The sequence below is a fragment of the Clarias gariepinus genome, chromosome 22 (genome assembly GCF_024256425.1).
Source record: "Clarias gariepinus isolate MV-2021 ecotype Netherlands chromosome 22, CGAR_prim_01v2, whole genome shotgun sequence".
Taxonomy (NCBI): domain Eukaryota; kingdom Metazoa; phylum Chordata; class Actinopteri; order Siluriformes; family Clariidae; genus Clarias; species Clarias gariepinus.
Window position 1 is genome coordinate 13,935,959 of NC_071121.1, and position 20,346 is coordinate 13,956,304.

Consider the following 20,346-nt stretch of genomic DNA (forward strand, 5'->3'; position numbering starts at 1 on the left):
CATCCAAACGTTTCCCCGTCCCATCAGACCATGGCATATTTTTATTGCATAAGGAAAAGAGCGTCAGTCCAGCTACATTACCCCAAAGCCCCTACAAAAAAAATATGAAATACAGCTGTCTTGCAGCTCCTTTAATGTTTCCAGGCCATTGTTTTGTTATTAGTAATGTCACTGTGGTGCCCCATGTTCTCCACTTGTTAATGATGGCCTTCACTTTCACAGTACATCTAATACCTTGATACCTTTTGACAATGAGGTTCCGTACATCCTTTGTAAGCCCTTGTGTGTCACTTCAGCAATCAGATGAAACAAAAAAGGGTCAAGGAACTTTTATAAAAAATAAAAAAAAACAGCTGACCATAACTTTGTTCATGCACAAGTTTAAGGTGATTGGTTTGCAGACACATGCTCCACCACAAACGAGTGCAACCAGATTACGATATGTTGTGTTCTTCTTTTTCCCCAAAACAATTTAAGTTAAACTTTAAATTAGGTTAAGTTTAATTTAAAGTTTACAATTTTATTAGTACTGTATACATTTTTAAATCAACTGTATGACATTAAAACCATTAAAATCAGTAATTATAAATAGACAGATTTCTTTCCCTCTCTTTTTTTTAAAACTGATTTGTCTAATAGGTGATTTGTTGCGTTATACACTGCCTGGCCAAAAAATAAAAAAATTGCTGTTTCAGGAGGGTAAAATTTCTGGCCTGCTTCAAGCAAAGACAATACCTACTGTAATGAATGGAATTGGGTTAAGAGCTGTCCAACACATTATTAATACATGTCAGGATAGTGCTGAACTTTCAACTTTGCAAAAGAAATGTGGTCGATTTTTTTTTTTTGTGAGCGTTGGTGAAATTGCATTGCAAAAATCGCCAGTAAAATCGGAGCTTTGTTTTATAGTGAAAGTAATTCATGAAGTGATCCACCCATGATGCATAGTGACCACTCTTCAAGCCTCTGGAGGCAGTGTTATGATCTGGGGTTGCTTCAGCTGGTCAGGTCTAAAGTCAGAAATGTTATGTGGCAATAAAAAGAAGCCAGCTTATGACCTGAATGTACTTAATGAGCAGGTTATCGCATCCATAGACTCGAAAATGTTTTGAAAGAGAAGTTCTGGGAGAATGAGAAATATTTTTCACACATGAACCGGACACCACATTGTGTGCCATAATCAAAGCTACAGGTGATCAAATGAATAAGAGTGTGTGCACTTTTTTTTTTTGACCATGAAGTGTACATTTCTACATTTCACGGGTGCTTTAAAAATTCATTCCATGCCTACAGCACATGGCCAGTGGTTTTAATTGCTAGAATGAACTGGTAGAAACCTGGGGAAAGAAAAGTATCATGTAAAATAAGCAATGTTAGTGTTGGGGTTTTCTGATATTGTGTGAAATTTTTCATGCTTCCATCTCTTCCATCTTTATTTGGCTCACTGGAACTCTTTTGTTTCTATACAACATGTGAATATGCTTTGTTACTGGAGACTCGGGGAATGGATTAGTGCACATTTTAAAATGTGGGTAAAAATCCACAAACTTTATTCTATATTGCTCAAACAAGAGTATAGAGTAAGTCAGAGCACTGACAAGCCTCATCATCCTCCAACTTATTTCTCCCTCTCTCTCTCTCACACACACACAAACACACACACACACACACACACTGCAGTGCATATGTGGAAAATGTGAAGTTACTGCAGTGTAAGGCAGGCAGATAAGGCACACTGTGAGCCTTGAGCCAATTAAAGTACTGTTAATTTCTTCTCCAAAGGAGCAGCCATGGCACAGACCCTGCTCACCATGGCAACTGTAGGAATGAGGGGAAGACAGCGGCACCATCCGCTCTGCACACAGTCCAGCCTGCACAGCCGTGTTACAGCGGGGGTGTGCTGTCTGTGCAATCTGCAGGCTCCGGTTGGAATAGCATAAAAACCTGGAAATCCACTGCAGGAGCAAGTGTATGAGGAGCCTCTACAGTAAACTCTTACAGCAAGAGAGACTTAAACACACGTTTTACTTGCACTGACTCAATTTGGTTCACTCGTTACCACTAAACAGTGTATAAGCACAACATTCTTCATAAGAACACTTGCCACTGGTTAAACACAATGTCTGAATTTGCTACCAAATTAATTTAATATTTACTATACAGACTAGACTTGTGGCCACTTTAACAGGAACACCTGAACACATGACCATTTATGTATTTTTATAAATCAGACAATGATTTTGCTGCAGCACAGGAATGCCTTGACAAAAGCTTTAGTCAATGTTCACATCAAAAACGAAGTTTTCTGAAAATATTTAAGTCTCAGCGCAAGTCACTTAACAATCTCATTTACTTCTATCCTAACTAACTACGTTAGTTTTATATGTACTGTACTGTATATATTATTTATTTACTTATTTATTTATTTTGGGGGGGTCGAAAGGTGACGGGGTGGTACAGAGTACCGAGTATCATGTATCACGCATGCACTTCTTGTCTTGACGCCGAGCGTCACGTGATCACAACTGAGCCAATGTTTTTTCTCTCTCTTGCACTGCAGAATTGTGGGTAATCATCACCCCTGCTGTGTCTTAGTGCACTCTTACTGGTATAATTAACATCCGTGCACGCTTGTACCGTTTACTATAACACTGATCATGTGTGTGTGCGTAAAACATTTTGTTTTGTGTTTGTAAGTGTGTGTGTACAGCGCACGTGTACTGTTTATAAAGTGTGTGCATGTGTTAAGCAAAAGCAAGTTTCATTAGAGAGGTTAAAGATCCATTTTCTCTCTCTCCCTGGGTCAGCATGCCATTGTGTGCACGCGCGTAATTTGACACCGTGCCCCTTCACACTCTCACTTTCTCTCTCTCTCACACACACACACACACACACACACACTTGCCTTTACACCCCCTTACTCCATCCTCCTCCTCTTGCCTTCACTCACACACACAAACTCTTTCGCGATTCTTTTCAAAGGTAAAGTGCAGATGCATTTGTTTGTTTCCTCGCTTTTCTTTACAGCAGTAATTCCATTAGTTTGCGCTCACGCGAGTGTCATTAGCGATGTTCCTTGCTAATTTTTCCGATAAAACAGTCTTTCCGTTGATGTGTGTGTGTGTGTGTGTGTGTGTGTGTGTGTGTGTGTGTGTGTGTGAAACTTAAATAAGAGAGGAGAAAGAGTCACTGTGTAAGATGAGAATGGGGAGAGGGGGAGGACCTGATTCCTTCTCTCCTCTTACTTTAGCTTCACACACACACACACACACACACACACACACACACACAGTGCCTGCACGCATAAACGGAAAAGGAAACTGTCGGAGTTTATTTTTGCTTCATTTAAAGGCAAAGTGCAAGTTAATTTGTTTTATTTTTTCATTTATATTTTGTATTAATTAATTTTTTGGGGCTGGGGGAACGAATAATTTGTGTTTTTATTATTATTTATAGGGAAATTTGCTTTGATTTATGAGTGTTTTGAAATACAGAACTCTTCACCTCAGCATTTATCTCTACTAACTATAATTACTTAAGTCCATACATCAGTTTACCTATCCTAAGGTAACACCATGAAGATTGCAGAGATCTGACAATGGCTGTGCAAATAAAACAACTAGTAATGAACACTAAAGTTTAAATAAATAAAGAAAAAAAAGAAAAAACACTGAAAGCTACTAATCTTCAACTCCAGTCATGGAGGACCAGTGGCTAGCATAGCTTGTAATTCACCAACACTTAAACACACCCACTGTACCTGGTAATTAACAGATTAGCTGAATCAGCTATGTTTGAGCAGAAGAAATCACCAAACTGTGTTGGACACTGGCCCTCCAGGACTGCCACAGAGATAGAGAGCAAGATACGGAGGTCCGGGTATAGGATATGAAGGAGTAGGAGTAATGAGGATTACTCGCTCTAGCCAGAAAGTCATAAAATATTTTTTAATTACTTAAGAAAAACAGATGTGTATCAGTTTTTTGGGGGCCCATATTCCCGTATAAAAGCACATAATCCTGCTTTAATTTTATCATCACATTAAAGCAATATTTCATGGATACTTGAAGATTTGTTTAAATAAAAATAGTAGTACAGGAAATAATTCATAACGTCTCTGAGCACTTTTCTCTTGATATATAAAAACAATGACAGCGGTAGACAAAATGTGAAGGCTGTGTTGTCAATGTATCAAAATTGTTTGTAATAGAAATTTATGTCTGGTGATTGAAAGCCAGACTTTATTTTGCTCTTAATATATGAAGAAGTGTTAAAATGACCATTTGTAAGCAAAGACACTGAATTCTGGAGGCAAGCAAATGGGGGGAAAACTAATAAAAGACATTAAATAAAGTGCCAAAGTCATAGAATTTTTTTTTTTTAATAATAATGACAGTTTCTGGATTGCGTCTTGTATTGTTGGTTATTCCTGAATGAGCTCTTATTCTCTCGCAGGAGGCTTTCAGTGCTCTAATGAATCGCACACAAGGCTAATAGCCCTCATCTGCTGCCAGGTTTGGGGAGCATGCTGTCTTTTTATTTCTCTTTTCAATGCTGACTAATGAAACTAATCCATTCTGGCCTGTCACCAAGTCCCTCTCTGTGCACATTAAATATCAAGGGGTGGTGAGATTACAGAATCTCTGTTCAGTATTACATTATCAGTGAGTGCTTGTTTCATAGCCTGTAGTTCTAGTATATTGTAAGAGGGGCTTGAGTCCACTAGGCAAAATATTTATGTTGCATTTATTTCCAATTAAAAATATTAAGTATTATTATTTTTTTATTATAAAGTATAACAGTTAGTTACAACTGAATAATCTGATTGGAAGAGAGGAATTCCACAAGTGGGGATGTAGTGTTTAACAACACTGGGATGTTTAACTGGGATGCATCACAGGTGTTCCAACCACTAACTGTCGGTCGTAGCATGGGTGAATGTAGGACGATACGGTCCACAGTACTGAGGAGAGAACAATTGCCTGCCAAAATCCACATTCAAAACCAGTAACAAATACTTTCAGGAAGAAAATACATCTGCTAACATTAATCAACACTTCATCTCCTTAGTAATCCAAAACCTTTGTTTGAAGTTGTTCCAAATCACCTCTGAACTGTGTTTTAATGTTAACGGCTAACATGAGCTAAAAAGCTAACTAGCCAACACTTGACTGAACCCCAAATCCCTCTGTAAATCATGATCAAGGGCACTATATGGTGCATGCAACAAATAATTCCAACTTAAACCCTGCACAGCAAACTGGCTTTCGATTTAACAATTATTGGAATTCAACTCCAGAAACCCAGAAGTTAGCCGTTATTCTAAAGCATAAGTAGTGGAAATATAAAGTCGATTTCTTAGGTTCACAGGACGGTACAGTCAGTGTTAGAGATTTTCGCAGTGAAAAAGGACTTTCGAACTCAAAGAGGACTTTAATCTGACAATATGAATTTGACTTATGGTGCAGAATTCTGAATTTTAAATATTCAAAATATTCAATCCTGAATTGCCATTTCTTTGTTTCGCAATTCTAAATACTCACTGCTATAACCAGTGCACTGTTTTCCTCGCAATCGAATCTCAACGTTAAAAATCATATAAGCATTTGGTCAGCGTTTAAAAATGATGTTCTCACCCTTTACCAGATACTGTATCTCAAAAACCTACAGGTGAGGAAACACACCTCCTGTTCTACATTTAAGTAATCTGTAGAGCTCCATCCATATAATGGAAAATTGACAGCTCTGTAATTCTAGGTGTTCTCATGACCCATTCTTGTATTAAAATCAAGCCAACAAAATGGATTCAGACCAAGCGTACCTTTGTGCAAATGCTTCTTTCTTCATTTCATGCTGTGTAAACTAAATGCTGCAGACTGTACACAGGACTGCTGCTGAGTAACACATTTGGCTGTTTCTCTTCTACTTATTGTACACTGCCCAGAACCAAAAAAAAAGTAAGGCTGCACACTAATATTTCATTGGACGCTTTTTGCATTGATTATGTTTATAATTTAATAAGCTTATGCAATGTCACATCATGTATTTCTATGCGGATTTACATTAATTTCTCTTGTATTGATCTTGTATTGATGATGGGAGAGTCGGAAAGTCTTCTTCAGCACATCACAAAGATTCCCAATAGGGTTATGTGAATCCTGGCACATTGTGTATGTGGAAATGCTTTAACTTTTGTTCTACTTTTTTATTCACAATTTTATCTCCTGTCACTTTCATTCAGGATGTTTTTTTAACTACAACTGTTTCTCCAAGATGATGGTTCACCACTATCCTACCAGCTTTTATTAAATGGGTTTTTCAGCAATCGCCTTAGTTGTTTTATTTTCTTTATAGGACAATAATTTGACCCTTCTAAACATATTTGCCAACAACCACAGGATGTGTCTTCTGACATGGTTGTTTAAGAAATGAAAAGTTACTCACTGCATTAATTAGGGTTTAACTTGTTGCCAGCTAACCCACATGAAATGCTGCAGTAAGGATCCAAATGCAAGATCTTCACTATTTGCTTAGTTAAATCCAGGTGGTGACTTTTTTGTACAGGCAGTGTATTGTTTCATTCCTCCCATACCCCTGTCTCAACCCCTGAAACCCAGAAGTCCCAGTAACACAATTACTGCCAGACAATGTACAGCTGCTCCACCAACAAAGCGGCACCAAGGCATGTGTGTGTGTCAGCAAAGCTGAGTGAACACAACATACACAGTAGTCCAATCTGGTTTTATCCAAATCAAAGAAACTGAGCCTGATCTACACTAATCAGTTTACAAAAAGATTGCCTTCAATAATTACAATAGTGATAATGCTGACTCATAAAAACACACTGCCACAGTGTTTTGTGTCAACAACAAGCAGCTAACAGCAGAATCAGAAATAAAAATTCCAATCACAGCAAACAGTAAATTTATCAGGGTTAAAATCTTATTCTCTCTCACTCTAGGAATGTGTGGGGTAAAGTCCATAATTTATTTAAAATACGTAAAAGGACGATATGCTGGCTAAATTTATAAATAAATAACAAAATTAATATTATGCTTTGAAAATACTGTGTTTATATTATCTTTAAATAATTTTTATTATCTGCTTAAAATGGTGCGTTTTTATTTTAAGAATCTGGCAGATTACTGTTATCAGAGTCGGAAGTGTTACAGCAACAAGACTGATTTAAAAAAACTGGATGAGATGAAAAGGTCTGCTTCTTATAAGAAAAGTAAGCAAAGGATGACAAATGTGGAATGAATTTGTGTCATGCTTTTAAGAACAAATGGAAAACAGGCTTTCCAGGTACCAAGAAGAGTAAACATTAAGTTGCGTGTGTAAGGAATGGCTGGCTGATTGTGGTATGTTGCTGCTTTAAGAATAAAAATTTGATTTCCCCCCCCCCCCCAAAAAAAAAACAAAGAAAAAGAATTCAGATGTTTATTTTTATATGCCACTAAAAGCTGAATGGATCATGCAAACACTGTCAAGTTTTATTTTTTGTGCTTTTATAATGTATAATGTTTTAGGGAAATTAAAAGTAAACCGTCACCCGAGGGGCCGTTTTAGAAGGGTCAAATTACTGGCAAGATCCAGCAAAGAAAACAACTAAGGAGATTAACTTAAATTGGGTTAAGAACTGTCCAATACATCATTAAAACCTGAAAGGACAGTACTGAATCCTAAACTTCTTTTACTAAATAAAATGGAGATCACTTTAGGGTCAAAAAAATAAAAAATTAAAATAGCAAGTAGAAAATAAAAAGTTATGTTTAATACTGACCATAAGAGCATTTTTACCCACACAATGTAATGAGACCTCAGGATTTGAATCAAAGAGTTATGTGGCCGTGTGTGTGAGGTTAATCTAGAGGTCAAGTTTGCTAGTCGATTCAGGAAGCTTGAGGAATTATCTTCACACAATATAAAGAAATATAAAAAATTTCTCTATTTTTTTGTCATTTATTTTTTCAATTATCATGATTGTCTTCATACATCACTGCAAAGTTGTTAGACTCCACCCTAGCCTCAATGTTTTATTCATCTTACTTATAAAACTTCACAATAAATCAATGTCACACATCGGTATAAATCATTTTACATTGCATTTATTCTATATAAAATGTGCTATTTACTGATCGCTTATGTTCCTGTAATAACCTTGTAATACTCCTCATCACACACTTCTTGTGAGCTGTTTTTGCCCTTAGACTGTGTGTGTACGCGCAAGTGAGCGAGAGGGGGAAGAGGAGAGAGAGAAGAGACATAAGTGACATTTGAGCCTGGGTAATGGTTAAGGGATAAAGACTTGGGTTGGGGGTACGTGCAGATAAACAGGTATTTCACCCACACTGTGAAAGAAAAAAAAACGGGGGGAAAAAAAAAAAACATTTAGAATGTCTTTATATGTCCTTTTTTTTTATTAAATATTAGAAATATAAAATTCTGTTGATTTAAATGATTTATTAAGTAGTATTGTGTTTACACTTTCCAGACAGACTAAATATACCTGCCAAATCCACCAACACAATAGACACAAGGACTTTCAGACACAGGGGATAAAGACTTCGACCCAACCCGCCCTCTCCCTCTTGCTCTCTTCCTCGCCCTCACTTTCTCACCCACATACAAACACACACCACCTGACACTCACACAGAGCATGTTTTCGAGGAATCGTTAGACCAGTTCAACCAATTTATTTTGTGCGAGACGTGTTACTGAGGTGTACTCACTGATAAGGCGAGTCCCAGATACACACTACAAGGCATTGGCATTCAAATACAATTCAGCTGAACAGTATATGCTTAAATCACACAATCAATAGTTAATGAACAGTTTAAACTTGCAGTGATTTTTCCAATGTAGCATGTAGCGTTACCATCTTGACCAGTACAATGGAGGAGGTTTGAGGCAGGGAAATTAAGTTAATATTTCACTAGCTAGTTGGCTTTAATCATTATGTTTTAGCTGCCGACATTACAAGAGCTGCCAGTGCACTAATCAAACCACAGAGGACTGATAAAAAAAAAAATAAGCCAGCAAAAACTCTTCCATTCCTGACCTAGTGACCTAGCCCTTTAGCTATAGTGGCTGGTCTAATGAGATGCCTTCAGCTCAGTCATTTACATAAATATATGCGGTTGGATAAAACACAAAGAAGATGCTTCAGAAGCAGAAGCTGAGCTGGATCATGTTTAGCAATATTTAGTTCTAGAACAACTAATGTTTTCATATGTTTATCAGGTCTGCTACAATATTTGTGTATAATCTAGCTACAGTATACATTACTTTATATATCACACAATCATATATATATATATATATATATATATATATATATATATTATACATGCATACACACACACACATGCATACATATTTACATACACACGAGAGTGTGTGTGTATAGATAGTAGAAACGGTACGGTCGGCACTACCCAGCCATCGCACCATTTGAAAGTTTGTTTATATACTTTTTTTTTTTATATTATACAATTCATAAATACACCTACTTTAAATATACTGTACATACAACATACTGTGTTAATATATACAGTATAATTAACATTATATATACACATGTGTGTGTAATATATATATATATATATATACACATACATACACACGTACATATTTATTTATATATATTATATATATATATATATATATAGAGAGAGAGAGAGAGAGAGAGAGAGAGAGAGAGAGCTAGAGCACAATATTAAGATCAATTAATCTTGAAGACAATCAAAGAGCAAAAGAAAGCAGGAGACAGGGAAAGAAGAAACAGAGATACATTAAGGGGCTATTTTTAGCAGACACAGAATCATGGGTGTCAACTTCATGTGATAGCTTTGTGACAGTTTCCTGCCTGGGCGTCTCTAGCTTAAAAATGTGTTATACGCTTTTTTGCCCCACTTTGTCTTTAGTCATCTCTTTCTCACTCATTCTTGCAGAGTCTCAAAATTTCAATTATCCAACTTGAGAGGAATAATATGGCCCTATATGAAGAAGAAATGAGACTCAGCTCTGAGTCTCAACAGCTCTGGACTTGTAAGCCATAATGACACAGCCAGTTGCTGAGACCGATCATTATCTCATTACTGTAGTCATCATCAGTGTGCACTCACACCCAGCCGTCCACCTCTCTCTCTCTCTCCCTCTCACACACACACAGTACCCACGCATACATACGCACACAGTACCCATGCATACACACACACATAGTACCCACACATACACATGCATGCACACACACGCGCACACACACACACACACACATACATGCACACAGTCAAGCCTAAGCATTTTTTTTTTTTTTACTTAAAATTTCCAGCAACTTAGAATGTACTTTACTGCTTTAATAATACCTGCAAACTACACTTATGGGATCCTAGCTTCATAAAGAGATTCTACTTAAACCCTATTTGACAGAAAAACACAAGGTTCTACACAAAAGCCCTAAAGGGTCCCCAAGATAATTAAACCCAAGAACCTTATACACAAGAAATTTGTAAGGTGAAAGGTCCAGATTTCAGCATTTCTGCATACATTTGACCTAAAATGTAATCAGATCTTCACCTGAGTCCTAAATATGCAGGCACGTCTTGTTTCAAGAACTTAAACTCGGATTTCTCCACACAGGTTTATGGGAGTACCATGCCTCAACGGCGGTGCCTAAGGACATAAAAATGACAAAAGGGTCATCAGACCTCCTGTAATCACAGTCACCCAAGGGGTAACTATTTTCACCCAAGAGGTAACTATTTTCACCCAAGGGGTAACTATCCAGCAAACAGAAATGCTGCATGGTGAAGTGAATATTATCACAGAAAGTTGCACACAAACCCCAGGGTAACATTTAAGAACCTACAGGGCACACCTGCCCTGTCAAGTTTGTCCAGGGCAAACTTGCCCAATAATGTCAATGTTCATGAGTCCACCATCATGCAAAAACGGTGTACAAGAGAGGACAGCAAGGAGGAAGCCACTACTCTCCAAAAAGAACATGGCTGCTCATTCAAAGTTCTCTCAAAACCACAGAGATATTTCAGAACCATACTGAATAAGTTGTTTGGACAGATAAATCCAAAAGCAATATGTTAGTGAAAACCAAACACTGTATTTTAACAGAAAAATCTCTTTCCATCTGTGAAAGCTTGAAATGAATAAAGCAGAAGAAATTTAACATTTCGGAATGGCGGGTCAACGTCTAGATCTTAACCCATAACGAATCTTGTTGAAGAACCCAAAGAGAACAGAATAGTTCAGCAATAAAGGCCACCATAAGAAAGTGAGCTAAAGCAATTTTGTAAGTAAACATTTGCTTAAAGCTACTGCCGTTCAAGTTTGACTGAAAGTAAAGGTTGATCTATTTCTGATAAAAGCGTTTTACATTAGATAACTTTTCTCAATGGATAAATGTAATAACTATAATTTTGTTAAGTTGTTTCCTTAAATTTGATCTCTTTATCTAGGTTGAAGACTTGGATAAAAACCTGGTTACATTTCACATATGCAGAAATACATAAAACTGAAAAGGTTTACAAACTTTCTAGCAACACTGTACATCACGCTGAGAAACTCAAGCAGGTTTAATACAGCGGTTTTCAACATCAGTCCTGAAAGCCCACTACACTGCATATTTTAGTGTTTCCCCCCTCTACCACACCCACTTCAATTAAGAAAAGGTCATTAATTCATTGATTCGTTAAATCAGGTGTGCTGGTAGATGAGGATCACTAAAATATACAAGGCAGTGATCTTCCAGCACTGGGGATAAGAACCACTAGTTTAATATAACGCCTGAATTATGTACTCAATCTGCTGAAAAATTAAGTATGGGACACGGTACAATTATCACACTTGATGGTCACAGCCTGTTCTACATAATTGAATATCCAACACCACACCATAAAATGTAGGATTTTAATTTGGGTTAAACACACAAATTTAAAAGTTTTTAAGGCTCTTCTAAGCAGGTCAATAATATATTGCTTTGTCCTAATTTCCAGTTAGTGAAACTTTTGGGATCTTATTTCAGTCACTTCATTATATACAGCAAATAAACTGAGTTAGATTTAAGAATATATTGCACAGTAGATTAGTTGTCGTTTTAGTTTTCCTATAGTTATCTAGATATACAGGTACAGATACAGTCATATTGCAAACTCCTAACATCAGACCTTTTTATTTTTTAAACAAGACACTTGACTCTCTTGTTGAAGTGTGTATAACCGGGCAGCTCTTCTGCTAAGGTCACTTAAATGACCACATAGGTGACGGTGTTTAGATCAATAGAAAGCATTATATTCTCACTATATACAGCACAGCACAATCCAAAATGACCCTGAACTGTCAATCAAGCAGCAAGAGGTTTGCCTGCTGCATCTGTGTAAGAGCAGTAACAAGCAGTGACAAGCCTGTCCCTTTGTGTGGTAGAATCGCCCATTCATCAGCCCTAACATCAGCCAAAAATCAAACCTTTCAGCTCTCTCCAAGGGGCCTAATTGAAGTCAATTGAAGAGTGAAGAAAGGGGGATGAAAAGGAGCAGAGAGAGCAGGAGCAGGGGAGAGGAGAGAGAATGGCTTCTGAATAAGCTGGGTGAATCTGGGGCAGCCAATTCATCATCAGGGGTACGCAGAGAGCAAAAAAAGATCTATATTCTCTACTGAAGTAACCGAGATGGATCTCTTGCTGTGGCCTGCCACTCCTGCCTCTTCACACCCATGTGCATATGCACTCACACGTCCATAACATTTTGGTGAGGGGAGTCAAATATCTGCCCAGCAGGTGCATTTGGGTTTGTTTGTCTGTTGTAACATCTTGTACAAGTAGATTAACACAATCATCATACTGATCAAACAGCAAACAGTATGACTTCTAAAGAATGCGTAAAAATATAGTGTCCAAAATATACACACATTTATATATATATAATAAAAATGGCATGTCTTTTTGTATTTGCATTAATATGTTTATATGAAAAAAGCAACAAATTGTATAAAAACTACATTAGGGTGAGTGAGTCTGGTAGACTGGTCTAACCTGCAGAGTTTGATCCCAGCCTGCATGTCATGCGCTTCATGAAGGAGAGCGAGCTCTTCTGAAATAAACCTGCTTATTCGGTGCAGGTGGAGGAGATTAAGCGCTGCTACTAAACTCTGCAGAATAGTATCTCGTGTTAGGTGTGTATACGTACTCCTGTGGCTTCTCAGCATAAAACTGCTGCGCGACTTCAACACATTTTGTCTGTATAAAGATTGAATTAAGTCTATTGGAGATGACTAAGGCTGAAAAGCTGAGCGCACTCGAGGCGGGACAGCGCCATGCTTTTGACTGAACAATCAATAAGTTTAATGGACACTAGTTAATGAAGGATGGAATCGTTCGCTATAGCTCACTGGATATTTCGGCAGTGAACTAAATACCTGGGCGGGTGTTGAGTAACATATCCAAACAGTCCCGTGCGCGCTATTCTATTATTGATATCTTTACAAACTTTGGCGCAGTAAACTTTTTCAGCGCATTGTGGAATACCTGCACAAGCTATGGTATTTAAAAGCCGACAGGATGCCAAAACTTCTGAAGCCTTTTTTTTTTTTTTTTTGCTCATACACACCTGAATCAATTAGTCAGCCAATTAGCAGCACTTCCTGTGGTGAAGTGCTGCTGGAGCAGGGAAAGGCTAAAAAAAAAAAAAAACAAGACAGTAGATTCTCCATGCAGTACCAAGCATATATCATATGGGATATAATATTTAATACGGTATTATGGCGTCCATAAACAATCGATTTCCTGACACCTGCTTGACTACGCGCATCAGCGTTTATAAGGGTCATCTCATGGCCCAGGTGTGTCACAAAAGTGTGCTGGACTCCCTGTTCCCAGCAATTAAGGGTCAGTCATGTTTTTTTTTTAATGCTTTACTGAAAATGATGCCCGTGTGTTAATCATACGTGGCTGCGGATGGCTGACTACGAATTTATTTGCATAGGCAAATACGCTAGGGGCTATTACGCACAAAGCCACGAAGCAAGATAAGAGGGAGGAGGAGGAGAAGGAGGGGGGAGAGAGACACTCGTAGCCTACTAACCGTTGCTTTGATGGGGACGTACAGCACGGGTCTGTCGGATTTCCCATTCCGCTCTCTCTGGTTGTCGCCGTTCCCGACTTGGAAGCCTTTGGATTTAACCCAGAACTTAAATTTGGCGTTGATGTGGCTGGCATCCGCGTAGGCGTCCGAGTCCTCAGCCAGAGACAGCGCCTGGAGGATTTTGTCGTATTTGCGCCGGGTCACGGTCTTTGTCTTGGCCGAGTCTCCGTAAGTGCGAAGGCACCAGTCCTGAAATTCACCGAACATTTCGGTGTCGGTCGGTACCGGGCACCTCTTCGAGGAATCCGCGTTGTGCTTCCTGCCTGACATCTCTTTCTGTCTGTGTGAATTTGTGTCCCTCTCTCTCTCTCTGTTTTACCTTCTGCCCTGCTATTGCTCCTCTGAAACGAAAAAAAAATGACTTTATAAATGCGCTATTTCCAAATACGAGCCGAGTTTTTCCCGTTGTGAATGAGAACTATCGAGCTCGTGCACTCGGACCTTCAGCAGATAGGTGTATCCCGGTCAGACAATGAGCCGGGAGTGCGCGCGTGCGTCTGTGCCCGCGTCCGTTCTCGCACCTGTTTGCTGAGCCGTTTCTCCCCCTGTCTGTCCCAATGGAAAAACGGAACAAAATATCAGAGCTGGGTTCTCTCAGAGGAACACATGGGAGGGGGCTGATTCCCTACCAGTCCAACATGAGGAAAAACCCTCACAGGCTGTATGTCTCACTCTCCCCCACCTGTATTCTGTAGCCCAGATTCTCCAGCTAATTGCCCCGATCTGCTCGGCTCGGATCCACTGAAACAATCCCAGTAATAATAATAATAATAATAATTTTTTTTAAAAAACCTCTAAGACGTTAGCGGTTAAAGTCTTTTGTTTGAGCTCCGGTCGCTGGTGATATCGAGTAGTAGCCTGTACACCCTGCTGCTGAGCTGAGCTCCACCTGAAATCGCTTACCACCTGTTAGAATGAGCCGCCGTCCCGGACAGACCTACGCGCGGAACGGACAACGGAATCGTACGCATTCAAAATACAAGTGATGAAACATACGCGTTTCCGTATAAATCCAGTGAAATAAACGACGCGTGGCAGCGAAAAATGTCCCGGCGCGCGCGTGACAGTGACAGGGACGGGACTGGGCGCGCGGACTCTCAAATCCAGGAAGTGCTCAATGCACCCCAAACCAACACAAAGCAGCTGCACCCTCCTGTCACACATATACACACACACATACACACTCCCTGTCGCTTTTCACTTCTCACTTTAAATATCAAAAAGACTCAAATCCCATTAGTAGCCTATTACGAAGTCATTGGAACACAGTATTTCCAGGCGACAGTGGGGGTCTGTGATGATGAGCAGCTGGTCGTGGGTCGGTGGTGGCCGGTTATAAAACACAAGCTCGTGTTTGCAAAGCCCTCATCAGCTCCATGTCTTATTTTCTCCTGAATGTCAAGCGCTAAGCTCCCTCCGACATGCAGCCCACACTTTTTTTTTTTTATTTTGGAAAATAATACCAGTCCTTTTGATATGCATACATCACCAACACCTCACCCCTCAAAACAGAAAAGTGCATCACATTTTTTAAGTTATCTGCTTTCCTTCAGAGTTTAAGTGCAGCATGAATTATAATTCTAGTATATTGAAGCCCCAATTTTTTTTATTAATTAAATCCTGAACATATCCATACCTGTTTCCCAGCTTTATAGTCTTCCTTTAGCAAACAGAAAAGTAAAGTTGATATTTTAAATGTATTTTATTATGATTATAATTATTGGAAGAAAGGATTGGATTTGATGTCCCGATGTTACAGCAGGTATAAATTTAATATTAATTTATTTTATTTTATGTAATCTTTTTATTTTCTTCTGTTGAAGTAAACTAGAATAACTAATACACGATAACAGCATCACTCTATCAAGGGCAACTTTTAAATGAAGAACGCCAGCTGTCATGTACAGTACACTACACATGGCCCAGTAGAGAGCTGTGGATATGAAGGGCTCTCAGGTTAATGTTGAAATGTGATGGCAAACAAGTACAGTGGGATTTTCATGTTAGACCCAATAATTTATTAAGGGGGCAACTTTGGATTGTGTAAAAAAGGAATTCATCAATGTGGTTATCTCATTCTAAATGAATGAGTTCTAAGATTCACATCTGACATCAATGTCATACACTTAAGCAGCATTTGTTTGTCATTGAGCCAGCTACAAAAAGTCATACATGTATCCACAATAACATCAGGCTAGGATTTATTGAGTATGCAAAATAAATAAATTTAATATCATTAGCTAATCAAAGCTACTGTACAAACAAAGTGAAGAAATTTAGTGTAATTGTTTTGCTGTGATTAGTGGGGCCAGGACAGATTTGTTCATAAATGGTTTGTTCAAAATTTTTGTATTCATGAAAAACCTCTAATTTTAGATAAGTGCTTGTTCTCCGAAATAATACACATAAACATAAAAACACAAAATGTTGTAGAGCTTGATTAACTAGGTTAAAATCATACAAGTTACAGTGACTACTAAATCTTTTTACTTGGGAAATGCTGTCAAGGTTAAATTAGTTATGATGATATGATGTTAACAGTATTCAGCAGTAAACCACTTAAGTAGGCTTTATTAAGAATACATTCTCATCTAAGAAAACTTTGTAAAATGGAGTCATTTTATATTATTGCCATTAATAAAAGAATATGATTGGTATCAGTCAAGTGCTGCCATATAATTGGAGGAAGACCTGGTTTGTCTGCACATAGCATTAAGCCATAAATAAATGCCTCAGCTGATGGAAAATTACAGTAACGCAGAATGCAAATCAGTTTTAATGGCCAAGCAATTTTGTAAATCCGGATACACATTATTTGGATACTGTTAAACTGCTAAATATTTTTAGATTGATGTAGAAGTGAGTAAAAATAACTTTTGTTCATCTTTTCCAACACAGTTTAGTGGGTACTTTTATGAAGTTTTGTTGGTGTCATTAAATGCTAAATTAGCTGTGTCAGATACACTAGCATAAGTACTAAGAAAATAAGCATTAGAAAAAAATAATAATTCCACAAGATAATTTATTTTGGTTTATGCTTTACTTTACTTGGAAATTTAAAATCGATAGAAGGATTTCGATTATTGTCAGCAAAGCTAAAAGAAAAAAGAATGAAATATGACTTTATCTACAACCTTTTTTTTGAAACAGCTTTCTTCCCTTTTCTCAAAATTTCACACATGTGGCAACAAGGAAATAGAATTTCTCCAGGACTGCAAGCTTACAAAATGAAATGAAATGAGGTAAAATCTTTTGCATGATGTTGAAAGGCAAATAAAAGGATATAAGGAATATATTTGGGGCATTCTGCATGCCTATGTATTTGTATCTTAATATTATTTAAAATTATTTTTAATTTAAATAGTTTTGTGTCATAATAAATCATTCATAAATGATCAACCAGAGATTATGCAGGTAAAATCTGGCGAATTTAGGAACATTTTCTATAAGAGGGCAAAACTAAAAAACATAATAAATTAGAAATGATTAGATCTTTTATGTTACGTTTTTCTAAGCCTTTAAAATTAATAGATGATCTTTTTTTTAGCCTTCTCACACTATAGCCAAAAACCCTTGAACACACCCACAAGGGCTTTTTGAGCATTCTATTCTTGTAAACAAACAACAAAACACACACACACACACACACACACACACACACACACACACACACACAGCCCATTATTATAAATTCTCTGGTTGGCATTCCAATATCTTAATTAAACTAAAGACATTAAAATAATTAAATAATTTTAAGCTCTTCATACACATATGGGGCTCCAGAATATGTGTACAAACAAAAAACATAAAATAAAACATTTTCCTATTCCCCGTTCCTCCCCATCCTATTTTTGTATTAGCCAGGACTTAACAAAAGCCATTTAGATTTTCCCCTACTGTGACCTCATAGAAGAAGTTCCAGTCCCCTGGCTTGTTGCTTAACTCTGTTGTTCTCTGGTAATCTATGGCTCAGCAGTAGCTCATTTGCATAGACATCGAATTTGGAGGAGGAGAAAAAATAAATGAAGTTCGAGGGAAGGAAAAATGCATAATGTGATTTTTATTTTAACTGGAGCATTAACAGACACACATTGGTGGAGCTCTAAGAAATGTGTTAACTTGTTTAAAAAATATTATGGTAAGAAATCTAACTTTACTCACTCTATACCATTTTATCTCGTATACAGGGTTGGGAGAGCCTTGAGCCTATCCCAGGAGCCCCATGCAGAGGCGTGGTAGACCCTGGATGGAGTGCCAACCCATCGCAGGGCACAAACAGTCACACACTCGTTCACACACTAACATGCAAACTCATGGCAACGGATTGGGAAAACCTCATTTATGGGTATGATTTTCAGGAATCCACAAACGGTTGCCCATATAATGTATCACATATTTGCTTTTACAATGGCTGCTCTATGAGATGAAGCAAACCATTGTTTCAAAAGTCTTGTGACACCATAAGCACATAAGCTCACAATACTACAGTAGTTTCCTCCTTAATATAAATTTAAAACAGCAATACAATTTCCCCTTTGGGATAGTTTTAATAAATCATTGCTTCGTCTTTCTTTGCTTATTCTTTTTCTGCAGAACATGTAGTCCTCTTTCAGCAAAACCACCTGACAGCAGGGCTGTATCAAAATAGCCTCTCACTTCAGGAAGTGAAAGTGGGTTTCAAAACTCTCCTGTTTCTCTCCCTGCTTCTTTTTCCCCTTTCTGTGCTGCTGGCCCAATAGACAAGCGGTCAGTGATCTGCGGTTAGCCCACTTATCCCTGTTCTCTAACATGTATGTCACCCTGTCTGTTGAAATCACAACTGCTTGTTTGGCTTGCACCCATTCTGCAGATTTTGGAAGCTAGGAAGATTTTCACAACTGAAAATTTCTTGTTTATTTCTTACTTTAAATGTGTTGGTTTCGATTCCATTCCAAGTATGAATCTAATGTGTGCTCAGATACTTACGAGACTATATTTTTAACACCCTACATTATAGATATCTTTCATATAAACAATGAAGGTAAGGTTTTGATAAGGTCATTTATTATGTTTTAGTTTTTGACATGTTACATGTTAGTTGCACTCGGAACTGAACTCAAACCTTTCACTGCTTCAGTGAGCTTTTCTACTATCGGCCCTTTATTATTTAATAAATGGCTTGTAGTTATCATCATATTTTAAAGTAGAAGAATAATACTTTGGAAGTCAGCCAGGATATGTTGATATGTAAGATTCCGCTCAGTAGGTCTGCAACTCAACCACCAACAATAAAACAAAAAAAGGAGGAACCAGTATAACACTGACAAATTTAATAATTGCCTTTATGTCCAGTTCATATCTTCCTTTAAAAGCAGTTATGTCTATCTGTTGATCTGTTGATGTCTGTGATGTCACTGTTTATGAAAGGTTGTGTGGGGGCGGTCTGTACAGGGTGCTGCATGTGTGTGTGCCTGTCTTCTCCGATTACCAATTGGGGTCTAACTGCACAGACATAGCATAGTCAGCAAACATACCGACTGTTGTCTATTTGCATGATTCGGTCAGCGTGCACATTTACTGACACAAAGTGTTCATAAACAGGAAAACATGTTGTCAGTGTTGTAAAAACTAATTCCTAACATCACTAATGCTAATGCCACAACAGAAGACAGACATTTGACGCCAAAACTCCATACATAGCCTCGGCGCATGTCTAAAGTAAATACGATTGGCTATTAGGCTGTAATGATAAAATTGAATTTGTCCTTAATTATTTGTGTTTACACAAACAATCAGTCTGGAGTCACTGCTGAGATGAAATGTGATATACAGTAGTGTAATGATATGCGTTGTTGATGTATATATCTATAATACAGAACTTGCTCTTTACACTCCATGTTAAGTCATTAACTGGATCACAAAATATTTAGTTGAAAGTAGCGGTTCAGAAATCTTTTAATGTTTAATAATCTATGATAAATTAAAATTAACTGCGATTTTTCTTACATACTACCTGATTTTCCAAATGCAACCTGTTTTTCAAGTAAACTTATAATAATTTGACATCAATATATCAGAAAATTATTTGTCATACAGCCAGTTCTTTGGTTCATGGCCCAATGTTTTGCCAAAGTTTAATTGGAAGTTTAATCTACTGTATTATGGATATAGCATTAACAATGAAAATTGCATAATATTTAAATCCAGAACTAG

The 20,346-nt window shown here is 37.7% G+C and overlaps 1 protein-coding gene across 1 annotated transcript in view; it reads right to left on the reverse strand.

The window, feature by feature from the left end:
* The window catches only part of nol4lb (nucleolar protein 4-like b), a 99,625-nt gene extending 84,170 nt beyond the window's left edge, over window positions 1-15,455 (reverse strand). The window contains exon 1 of the mRNA XM_053482129.1: window positions 14,095-15,455. Within this exon, the coding sequence (XP_053338104.1) occupies window positions 14,095-14,424 (330 nt within the window). The 5' untranslated portion in view covers window positions 14,425-15,455. The remainder of the gene's footprint in view (window positions 1-14,094) is intronic.
* Between the last annotated feature and the right edge of the window lie 4,891 nt (window positions 15,456-20,346).